This window comes from Stegastes partitus, unplaced genomic scaffold, assembly GCF_000690725.1.
Source record: "Stegastes partitus isolate 25-593 unplaced genomic scaffold, Stegastes_partitus-1.0.2 Scaffold170, whole genome shotgun sequence".
Taxonomy (NCBI): Eukaryota; Metazoa; Chordata; class Actinopteri; family Pomacentridae; genus Stegastes; species Stegastes partitus.
Window position 1 is genome coordinate 606202 of NW_007577901.1, and position 11648 is coordinate 617849.

Genomic DNA, 11648 nt, shown 5'->3' on the forward strand with positions numbered 1-11648 from the left:
TTCAGGTTTAGTTCCATCAGACCACAGGACAACTCAAATGTTGTCAGTTAACCAATCAGAAGCTTCCAAAGCCATGACATCATCATCTGGGCCTTCCCAAATAGTCTGAAGTCATCTCAGTGGATGTAAACTTCTGACTCTGAAGGAAGCAATAAAACCTTCTCTCTCTCATTATTCTGGCGTTTAGCAAATGGAGATAATGTCGGTGATCCTGACTGACCGTTTAGTCTTATTTAATGTCGGATGGTGAGGATTTTATTTATTTTTCTATCTTTTCACTCAGTGGATGTGGACTCCTGGTCTCATTCCTGTGTTGCTCCTCCATGTTTCTGCTCTTTCATCATGACGTTGTGACAGTCGGTGTTCCTCTATTGCTGCTCATGTTTCCACTCCTGTCTCCTTTCAGTTTTCCCTCTCTACAACCTTCCTCGTAGCGCCACGTATGACTATTTGAATGAATTACGTCTGTAATGTTGCTCACGTGACCTTTCTATGAGATGCCTCAGGAGCAGCTTGAGTTTTTAGGGCCCAGACTTGTGAGATGAGGATGCTTCCTTCCCTCGGAGACTCCTTTTAATCCAGCTTTTTTGTTTTTTTTCCTTTCCGATCCGCTCCTGTGTTATCGCTCACAACCCCCTCCTCCTCTTCCTCCTCCTCCTCCTCCTCCTCCTGCTCTGTCTTCTTCCTGTGAAGAACGGCTTGCTGTGATGTGCAGAGTTTGTAAGTGGCTCAGTGTTTCCCTCCTTCTTTCCTTTAGCTCATCTCCATCGCTGCTTTTGTTTTTTGGCTGCTAACCTGAGTAAAGCCTCCTGTTCACGGCTTCTGGCAGAGCAAAGAGATGCTCGCTTGCATCTGGTCTTGCTGATGCTAACGGGGTGCTGCTGCTGCTGCTGCTTTGTTGACACCGAGGACAGAATCCTTGCGCTGAGGCTGCCGTCTAACTGGCTCCTGCTGGCTTTAGGCGCCCTGCTTGCATGATTAACAGCATCGGGGTTCCTCGGCCGGGTTGAGTTCAACAAACGCCGTCTCGACTACACTAGAGCGCCACCATCACAAGGCTTTCTCTGGCTTTTGTTGGGGATGTAACGGTGCACAAAAGTCACGGTACCAAACAAAGAAATGACCTCAGAACTGCTGCAGTCTGCTCCTGAGAACGTAAATAAAGATTCAGAGAAGCCGTCGAGTTCCCAAACAGCAGATTTGATTTAATCGTCGAGGATCTTCCAGCTCGACTCGTCCGTGACGGTGAATCGACGAGTTTTGACTTGCGTGTGTGTCAACGTTAAAGGGTTTTACTGGACATGTTTAGCTGCACATGTGAGTACCGTTACACCCCCGGCTTATAAATGAAATCCTCTCCACTCCATCCATTCTTACTACCTACTTACGAAGCCTCACTTTGCTTCCACTTTGCTCTTTCATTTTATCTTTAACTCTCTAAACCTCCTCTAACTCACGGTAGTCGTATTTTGCTGGTAGTTGACTCGTCTGTTTGAGATCTGCGATGCCTCAGCGACGTACATGTAGAATTTAAAAGTATTTTGCCGTGTCTGTAGCGTGTTGAGCATTAACGAGGCAGCGCAGGGGAGTCATTTCTGCTCCATCAGTTCGGTTTTAGCTTTAGCTTTGTAATTAGCTCAAAGGCGACACCTACTGGTTGGAAAACAAAGTCAGTCTGAAGCTTCAGTCCAGAAGTGGCTCCTACAGTGTGTTGCTTGTCTTTAAAAGTAGTATACAGCTGCAATCTTACTTATTTTTACTCTGATTGGGTCGAACGTCGGACTCTACTGCTATTGGATGGGCTACAAAGACTCACAAATTCACTTCAACTGTTTTGTGTTGAAGGTTATGAAGCTTCTCCTGCAACTTTATGACCTTTAGTGCAAAATAGGATCACAAGAAACTGTCAGATTTGTCTTTCTGAAGTACTGCAGTGTCCTTTAAGGTGCTATCCGATGCATTATGTGGCCACGTATGACACGTTACAGACACATGCAGACTGCTGAATGAGAAGCCAACCTGCTGCCTCGTTGGATCAAACCTGTTGAGTCTCCCTCCATCGTTGCGACGCAGAAGTAAAACCAAAGCAGCTTGTGTTTTGTTTGACCAGCAAACCTTTAGTACCTGCAGCTTCTTCTGGCTTCAACCAAACACCCTAAACGTCAGCAGGAACTCTTCTTTCCCCTCCGAGCACTTCACAGCGAGGAGCGTTTAGACAGTTTCACCTGATTTGGATTCGACCGTCCCCCCGTCGGAGCGGTTCAAGCTCCCTGGAAGTGGCGTTACGTAAGAGCGTCGAGCGCCATCTGCGACGGGCCTCCTAAGCCGAGTCAGAAGGCGACTCTTCAGCTCCAGTTTTGGGGGAAGAGGAGGAAGTCAGACAAATCTAGAGATGATCGTGTTGTTGTAGCTGAAATAAAACCTCCTGCTTGATGGCAGCACTCCAGATGTTAGAGTAGAAGCTGATGAGAAACCTGCTGCTGACTGGATGGAGGCGGTTCCTTCTAACCGCAGACCCGCCTCTCCATCTGCCGGTTCTGCTCCGGTTTCTGCTCCGCGGTGCAGTTCTAGATCTACAGAACCCTCCGTAGCACAAGTCCAGTCCGGTGACTAACGACAGGCGCTGCTGTTTGCATGCACGTGGACGGCGAGCCGCTTTAGACCTTCATCCCTCCCATGTCCTCTCACTGACATCCTAATGAGCACATAGATGGTTGATGTCAAACACGTTTCAGAGCCTGAGCCCAGTGTGCTGCCGAGCCGAGCTCTCTCCTCGACACTGTAAAAAAAAGAAAAAATTAAATTAAAATAAATTTACAGAATATTTAGTTTTTATTTGACAGATTTTTTTTCCCCCTCATTTTTAAAATACAAAATAATATCACTAAAATGGCAAAAACACAATATTAACATAATATTAATTCAAATGTTGTGTTAAAATACATTTAAAAAATTTAATTAATACATAACATACAGAAAAGTTTATCTTAATGTCACAGATAATTTTTATTTATTAGATTTAATAGATAAAACTATAAAATTCAACTTGAGTGCTGTAAATATATTTCTATAAATGGCTAAAATGAACTGAAAAAGAAGCATTAGTTCACTAATTGATCATAGATTTGCTAATTAAGAGACATATTTTATAATTACAGATGTTTCAAAACAAAAATGTTAAATTAATGTGTTTTTATTCTTTATTTTTTTTCATCATATGTATATGATTTATGTAATTTTTTTGTTATTTTTACACTCTTATTAAACATCAAACAGCCCAAAAATACAAAAAAAAAAATCAGGTTAAATGTGTTTGAGTTGTGGAAAACGACGTTATTTTTATTTGTAGCTGCAGAAACGTTTTTTTTTTACAGTGTGGGTGTGAAGCGGCTGCATGGTTCTGCATCATGAGCACGAGTTGCCTTCAGTCCTTCAGTGTCTTTGTCCGCTCACCGCCTCCGTCTCTCCCTTCCAGGGGTTCCATGACCAGCCTGGAGTCGAGCCACAGCGGCTTCTCCCAGCTCAGCGCCGCCACCACCTCCTCCAACCAGTCCCAGTCCAGCTCCATGATCTCCAGGTAGGATCCGGCGGCGGAGGACTTGGACCCCCGGCAGCCCCGACCCCTCCACCACCGGCCGGACCAGCGGAGCCGACCCTTCCCCTGCCCCCCCTCGTCCTCGTCCTCGTCGTCTTTGGACTCTGGTCCTATTGCACAGCCAGTCTCCGTGGACCTGATGCATGCTTGCACAAACAGAAGACAAAGGATTTAGGCAAAAAGATAAAACAACAACAACAGACTAAAACCACGTGTACAATTTTAAAGGGCTGATTTTTGCACAAAGGTCGTATATTTTTCGTGCCTGGCGTCCGGGCCGGGCGGCGGTTTGCATCGGACCATTTTGCAGAATGTTGGGGTGGGAAGGTGAAACGAAGCAATATTCTCATCCAGGGAGCTGCGGGACACTGGATACCGACACTGGAGGCGCTGTTACATATATGCATTTACATCGACACCCACAGAAGCGAGGCGGTGCGTACCTCACTCACAGGCGTCGACTGGCAAGACTGGATTTGCTGTTACACAAGTGGACGCTTGGCGGCGTTCTGCCATGTTGTTACTGGAGGGCTTTGTTTCTGGGAGCTGTTTATAGGTCACATATGGGCGGGTGGGCGGGGTCAACACCTGAACTAGATCCGGGTCAAGCGGTTTGTTTTGGAGCTCGCTGAATCTCAACAGCGTGACGGATGGTGTTGGGCTGCGATCCGTTGCGCTGCCCCCATGTGGCGAACTCTTTGGATGTTTGACTCTTAGCGAAGTGATCCGCTAGAAGCAATAACACGAGTTTGACTTTCTACTGTGTGAGATGTTTCTATTTATCGCGCCGGTTTGCCAGGTGAACCTTTTAGTTGCAGGCGGCGAAATTCTGTGACATCATCGATTCCCATTTTCTACAACGGGAGAGAAGCAAAAATAACGTTTTATCATCGCACAAGGGGTGTCCTGATCAAGATTTCCCAACGAGTCCCAATTGGATCCGATTTCAAGCTCGTTAAAGTTCATAAAATCGATCGTGACGCTCCGGTTGGACGTCGTCTTGGTGAGGTTCTTACTGAGGCTCCGTAAGTCGGTTAAAATTCATTTGATTGGACGCAGCGTTGTCGCTACCACCTCGCGAAGGACTCACACTACAGATGTTACAGGTTGCTTTTTAGTTTCAACTACGTCTACGTCGCAGGTAGTTTTAGCCGCGGCTCGTAGGGACGCTAGCGGTTAATCGGTTAGTCGTTAAACTGATACGTTGGGCGGAGTCTCGTAGCGCTTCGTACTGCATCGGCCAGAGGAGGGCGGCCGTTTTGTGTCGGCAAGCAGAGAGCGTTGTGGGGATTTGGCTAGCGAAGGGGCGCCATGACGAAGACGTGGTGGCGCCTGATGACCTCCGACCTTGTGTGTGAGGGAAACTGGGATCGACTGGCGTATAAATCGAACCCGAAGTCGTGCGTCTGTCAAAGACAAATGTCGTCTGAACTCATTGCACCGCTAGCGTCCTGCAAACGTAAACGAAGGACGAGACTCAGGTTTCCGGATCAGGACATCCCTACGTCGTAGAATATTTCAGTAATCTGTACTCGGGTCGACCACAGCCGGCTCGCTTCCCGTCCCAGCGTCCGCACAATTAAGGAACTGGAGCCCAAACTTCCGTCATCGAGCAGATGCCTTGTGGCTGATCGGTGGACGCGCTACTGATCGGCTCGCGAACCGACGAGATGCCCGAGTCGGGATTAGGGGTGGCGACGTAACCGGGTCGGAGCTGCGAGTGGCTTCGGGGGCGAATGTCTCTCCGTGATTATCATTGATACTGTACATGTGCTAGTGTTGGTTTTTTTTACTGTGTTTCGGAGCGCGGCGGCGGTGGTTGGGTTTACGGTTATCTACTATTTAAGAAATTAAGATATAGCCATTTTCTCAGAGCCATGTGTCAATAAAATACCATGTTAGCCTTCGTAAGCATCACGTAGGTCACCGCTGTAGCGCATCGCGTATCCACGGGACATTTCCGACCCATCCACGATGCGACCGTTTGTTTTTTCTGTTTGTTTTGACGTGGTTGAATCGGCACAGACGACGACTTTACTCGTCGATCACGATTGCCAAGAGTCGTCGGGATGCTGTTGCCATGGTTACTGAATGCAGCTGAGAGCAAAAAATTAAAAAAAAATCACAATAAGGCGGCGAGTCCTGGTGATGGAAACCTGCCTGTTGTTTAGTTTTCTAGCCGGCGGTGTCGACTCGTTGTCAACTGCAATAACATGAAATGATGCTTTACTGAGATAAAGGACCTCCGTCAGAGCGAGGGCTACGAGTGTGTGTGTGTGTGTGTGTGTGTGTGTGTGTGTAATAATGAATGTTAGGAGGGAGGTTACCACGTAGAAATAAAACATGCCTGTAAAATGTGTGTGAACGCTGGGAACTGTGGTCTGTGAGCTCTGATGGCGTTCCTCCTTTCGTTTCTCTGCTCTCCGCCGCCTGAACACTCCAGATTCATTGGGTTGTGTTTATGTGAGAAGGCGGAGTGGACCGACGGAGGACAGATCACACCGTTACTGTTTCATCTCCACTGATTGGAAACCTTGGGCTGTGTCCTGCAGCGTCGTCTCATCAGGATCTCATCGACGAATGAGGGCTATAACTGTTTCGTCCGTCTCTCTGCTTCCTTTGCATATCTTCTCTTTACCTAGATGTGAGCAGTTGTGTAAAAAAAAATAAAGAAATAAACAAAAAAAAAAAAGAAGTACATGTTTGGATTAAAGAGAATATGGCGCCTTTACTTGTTTTTTTTTGGAAACATTAAACTTGAATTATGAGAAAAGCTTCTCGTGTCGCTTGTGTTTTTTTCTGTTCTGTTTTTTTGGCAGATGAAAACTGTGTCTGGTTCCGTGCCGCCGCCGCCGGCTCCGTTAATCTGCTAACGAGTTTATAATTAATGAGAATCTGGAAAGTGGGGCTCGTGTTTGCTGCATCACTGGATCCACTAATGAACGCTGAAGATGATTCGTCCCCGCTGACCTGCGCCTCCTCGCAGAAAAATACCGATTTTCAGGCTGGATTTTTACCCCAGATACTCCCAGAGTAACACGTTCTTGTTGTTTTTTGGTATTTCTAATTATTATCTTACTTGAAGGGTCTAAAACGCAGACTGTGTTTGGAATTTACTGACATTTATTGTCAGATTCGGTGTGTTTTTGTGTCCCAAGATGTATAATTTCCTCAAACTAGATCAATGAGAGGAGCACACCTGCACCTGTTTCATTTATTTAAATCATTAATGTGTAAATAAGCTTCTTGACCAACTCAGATATTCTGATAATAACGACAAATCCCCGTTTTCCAGATGCCAGATTGTCTTTCTGAAATCTTCATAATTTACCCAAAAAACTATCCAAAAACAAACGACGTTCAGGAGCTGCAGAACTCTCAGTTTGTTCACCAATAACCTGCCCAGGTACAGTGGTTCAGCTTCACAGCATTTCTTTTGTTGTTTTGTGTCTTCAGAGAGGTTTTGCACCATTTTGCATCCCGTCCAGGTTGGATTTGAGTCATTTTGTGTCACATTTTGGTTGTTTTTTCATCTCTTTGTTGCCCTCCTCATCTGTTTCAAGTGTTTTTTGCTTCACATATCAGTTCTTTTGTCTCATTTTGCATCGATTTGTGTCCATTTGATTTCAATCACTGTGTCACAGGGAGCTGCACATCTGCATTTATTTTATTTTTGGCAGCACTGACCGTTTCCTGGAGGCCTCTTTGTTGAACAGAGTTCAGTAGCTGCAGGATTTTCTATCAAAACCCTAAAAAATCCTGAATCAAAGTCCTGCACACGTCCAGTTTTCCAGCAGGACACCCAGACTTCAGTCCATGAGCTTCTTTTGTTGTGTTGTGCCTCCAGTTGTGCTCGTTTTCCATCTTTTGCAGCCATCCTTTATCTCTTTACAGTGTTTTTGCTTCACATATCAGTTCCTTTCTCTCATTTTGCATCTATTTGTGTCCGTTTGCTTTTGATTTTAGTGTTTTGCGTCACATTACGGATGTTTTCTATCTCTTAGAGCTAAAGTTTTGCTCCTCCGTGTTCTATTTAATTCTGGCCGTTACTCGTCACATTTTTAATTAATGCAGTTACTTTTGGTTAATTAGTGCCACGTTTTAATCGTCTTCTGTCTCTCTGACGTCATTTGGTGTCACATCGGGTTCTTTGTAGGTCGATCACAGAAGCTGATTCATCCTCAGAACCTCATCCCTCCTCATCCTCAATCCTCATCCCTCCTCTCTCTCCCGTTCATCACCACATTTATCTGCCGTCTACAGAACTGGATGTGAAGTAGTTCAGACCTGCAGCAGCTACAACAAGCTGCAGACACACTGATAGCAAACGACCACAGAGAGGTTCAAAATGACTCAAATTAGACAAAATCACCCAAATGTGACATAAAAAAATCACAGAATGGCTCCAAAGAGATGGATGGCAACCAGCATGTGACACTGAACGGCCAAAATGAGCCAGTGACCCCGAATAGATGTAAAATAATCTAAATGAGACACAAAATGATGTCAAAGAGACACAGAGCGACTGCAAAAAGCCACAGGAAACAGACAAAATGTGATTAAATAAGTCCTCCATCAAGAAATGTGTTTAAATACGAGTCAATGATGAGAACAAATGAAGCGCCGACACACTGATGCTTCACTGTTGATAATCTAACGATGGCACATTTAATAATACATCAGCCAGAGAGACCAGACTGCAGGAGTTTTACTCATCATGTTGCATTTCTTTAGACTTTCTCCGCCTTTTGCTTTATTGTTTCAGTCAAACTGTGCATTTTGACTTTGGCCTTTTGTTGTTTTACTTCATTTTGGTGAAGAACAGAAGTAAACTGTAAGTAAATCAACTTTAAATATAATACATTACGACAGCTAAAACATTTATTGCATCATATGTAGCATTTAGTTTCATGTGCAGCTTTTCATATTTTCATTTCTCTGGCGTAGCATCTCAGCTTAATGTGCACGTTTTCATTATCATGTGCAATATTTCAGTTTTTATGCACAACATCAGTGATGTTTTGTGCAATAATTCATTTTCATTTTCTCTCTTACGTTTCAGGTGCAGAGTTTTATTACCATATGTGATGTTATTTATTACCTCAGCATCATTTGATCTTATTGTAACAACACTAAAGTTCATTTTATCCTCTTTGAGCCACAGCTGCTCTTTGTGCAGCTTAATGAGTTATTTTGAAATCATAAAACAGAGAAACAGATTCATTCCTGCCTTAAATCCGGATTGTTCTTTTAAAATAGTGTTTTTTTTAACATTCACAAACTATTTTCTTGCGTCGGCGCTGCGGTGTGGTTCCCGTTTCCCGCCACCAGGCGTCAGTCTTCACCCGCGGAACGTCGGCCGCCGTTGCCGCGCTGTGACGTCATCACGCACGGAAGTAAACAGCCGGCAGCTGTCGGCGGCTTCGCTTTTTAAAACGTGTGTTTGCGGCTGAATGCTGGTCGGACTGCGGCCGGACAGATGAGCGCGGCTCCCGCAGAAGATGTGGTCCGACGGTGGGAGAGGTCAGAGGGAAACTTTCTGCTTTTATTTACCTGAAACATCACGTTTACCGGCTACTTCCGGGTTCCTAAAGTGTTCTGCTAACTGGAAGCAGCAGCTTGTTAAAATGTTTGTGTTCCTCAGTGATCAGTGAGTTTAAAGGTTTTAATTATTTTGTTCCACATTAAGTCCAGCTGAGGAGCTCTGAGTTTAATCTGTTAATCATTTATATATTAATATTAATCTGTCAGTCAATCAGCCCGGAGGTGTTGGTGGAGCACGTTTCATACAATTAAAAAACAATACCAAGTGTTGAGCGTAAAAAGGAAGTCTTTAAAGTCACTGAATTACATTTTTTAAATCATATTTTTATAATATAGATCCCAAAATGAGATAAAATGAGAATAAATAGATGACAAACAACCAACGTGAGACACAGAACGACCACAAACAGAGTAAATGACAACAAACGAATGGAAAAATAACCGTAATGTGGCTGAAAAAGGCCAAAATCTGTCACACAAGGAGCAAAACGCGACACAACAATGACAGGAGTTGTTTGGACAGAGATGCAAACCGACCAACACGTGACATTAAATGAACCTGATCACCACAAAATGATCAAAATGAGACAAACCAACAGAAATATGACCTAAAAATAATCACAAAGAAAATAAGACACGAAACAACCAATGTTAAATGAAGAACAAGAATAAACGGATGCAAAACGATTCAATGTGATGCAAAATGTCCAAAAATATAAATGCTAGATCATGAAAATGTGACAAAAACTACCTGGAAGAGGCACAGATTGGTTAGAAAACGATGGAAAACAATCATAAAATGACCAAAGATAAAAACAAACAAAACAAAAGTCACTACAGAGCGACGACGGGAAAGTTTTCTTATAATTAAAGAAGAAACACACAAAACTTTTTCTGTCTCCAGTTCAATAGTTCTGATGAAGAAATCTGTGAGACTTAAACACGTTTAAGTCAAATAAACATGAAACGATGAGCTTTTATTTATCCCAAATACTGAAGAAGTTCTGATGTTCCTTTTAAATGATGATGATGATGATGATGATGATGATGATGATTAGTGGTAGGAGTTGTTTCCTACATTGTCTGCTTCAGATTCTCTCTTATATCAGCGTTTAACCCTTCTGTGTGTCTGTGTGTGTGTGTTTGTGTGTTTGTGTCTGTGTCTGTGTGTTTGTGTTTGTGTGTGTGTGTGTGTGTGTGTGTGTTTGTGTGTGTGTGTTTGTGTCTGTGTCTGTGTGTTTGTGTTTGTGTGTGTGTGTGTGTGTGTGTTTGCAGCGAGCAGCAGCGTCTCCGGCTGCAGCTGCTGGACCACGACACCGAGTCCTGGCAGCAGAACCCGGACTTCAGCGGCCTGCAGCGGGTCGGCGGCGTCGACCTGTCCTTCATCAAAGGGGACGACGTGAACGCCTGCGCCCAGCTGGTGGTGCTGAGTTTCCCCGACATGGAGGTAAACGGAACTTCAAGTGTTCAACTCCAAACGGAACTAATTTACTGAGGGCTTTTTTTTGCCACTTTGGGGCAGTTCAGCACGTCTCATATTTATTTTTTTAATAATATTGTTTATTTTATTTTTAATTATTTATTCTAAGGAATCATTTTTAGTTAATATTTTTTTTTTTACTATTTATTTTTATTATTGTATATTTTTAAATTATTTTTCATTTATTTATTTCTATTAATTGTTTTCAGTTAATATTGTTTTATTACTATTATGTTATTGTCATTTATTTTTAAAATATTTTTAATTATATTTTTTGATAATATTTATTTTATTCTTTATTTTTACTGATATTTGTACATTTTCGTCTGTTTATTCGCAGTCATTTTATTTTTTATTTTTTATGCATCTCTATTTTTACAAGCCTCTTAGTTTTCTTTTAGTTCAGTTCGTTTGGAGTTTCTTCTTTGCACTGAATGCAGTCGCACCTCGTTTCGTTTATTTCGTTTTCTTTATAACGACAGAAACACGTTTTATCACATAAACATTTCTCAGGTTTTGCACCTTTGTAGAAAACAACCAGATCTAATAACTGAACCTGTGTCACTCTGTTGTTTCTCTTTATTAAATATATTTTTAATGTCAGCAGAAGGTTTCAGTCCCGACACTCGGCTCGACTCTCGTTCAACTCGACCTTCATCTTCCCTCCACTTCCTGCTGCCTCTCAGTCGCTCCGTCTTGTCGTTACCTCGAGCTGCCGGCGCCTCCTCCGCCTCTAATTAATGACATTTGTCAGCGTTCGTTGCTGCTGCATGAACCTGCTGAGGCTAATGAAGCGCTGCTCAGACGTGTTGCCCCTTAATGTGATCATGTTCGCTGCTGGCTTTCAATCTACGCCGACGCCAGAGGCCTCTAGAGGCCACCAGAGGCCGTCTGAGGCCATCTGAGGCCACCAGAGGCCTCTAGAGGCCACCAGAGGCCGCCAGAGGCCACCTGAGGCCACCAGAGGCCACCTGAGGCCACCTGAGGCCGCCAGAGGCCACCAGAGGCCACCAGAGGCCACCTGAGGCC

At 43.8% G+C, this 11648-nt stretch overlaps 2 protein-coding genes across 5 annotated transcripts in view; both read left to right on the top strand.

Annotated features, from left to right (window-relative positions):
• Positions 1-6369, top strand: part of si:dkey-237i9.1 (SEC14-like protein 1) — a 35081-nt gene extending 28712 nt beyond the window's left edge. Inside the window, exons 16-17 of one of the 2 annotated variants that reach the window (XM_008279804.1) lie at positions 694-720; positions 3476-6369. In XM_008279804.1, the coding sequence (XP_008278026.1) occupies positions 694-720; positions 3476-3581 (133 nt within the window). In that variant the 3' untranslated portion in view covers positions 3582-6369. The remainder of the gene's footprint in view (positions 1-693; positions 721-3475) is intronic. The other variant, XM_008279805.1, reaches the window with a different exon arrangement.
• A 2658-nt stretch (positions 6370-9027) lies between these two features.
• LOC103355868 (endonuclease V) overlaps positions 9028-11648 on the top strand; it is a 67630-nt gene continuing 65009 nt past the window's right edge. For all 3 annotated transcript variants that reach the window (XM_008279806.1, XM_008279808.1, XM_008279807.1), the window contains exons 1-2: positions 9028-9118; positions 10415-10586. In XM_008279806.1, the coding sequence (XP_008278028.1) occupies positions 9075-9118; positions 10415-10586 (216 nt within the window). In that variant the 5' untranslated portion in view covers positions 9028-9074. The remainder of the gene's footprint in view (positions 9119-10414; positions 10587-11648) is intronic.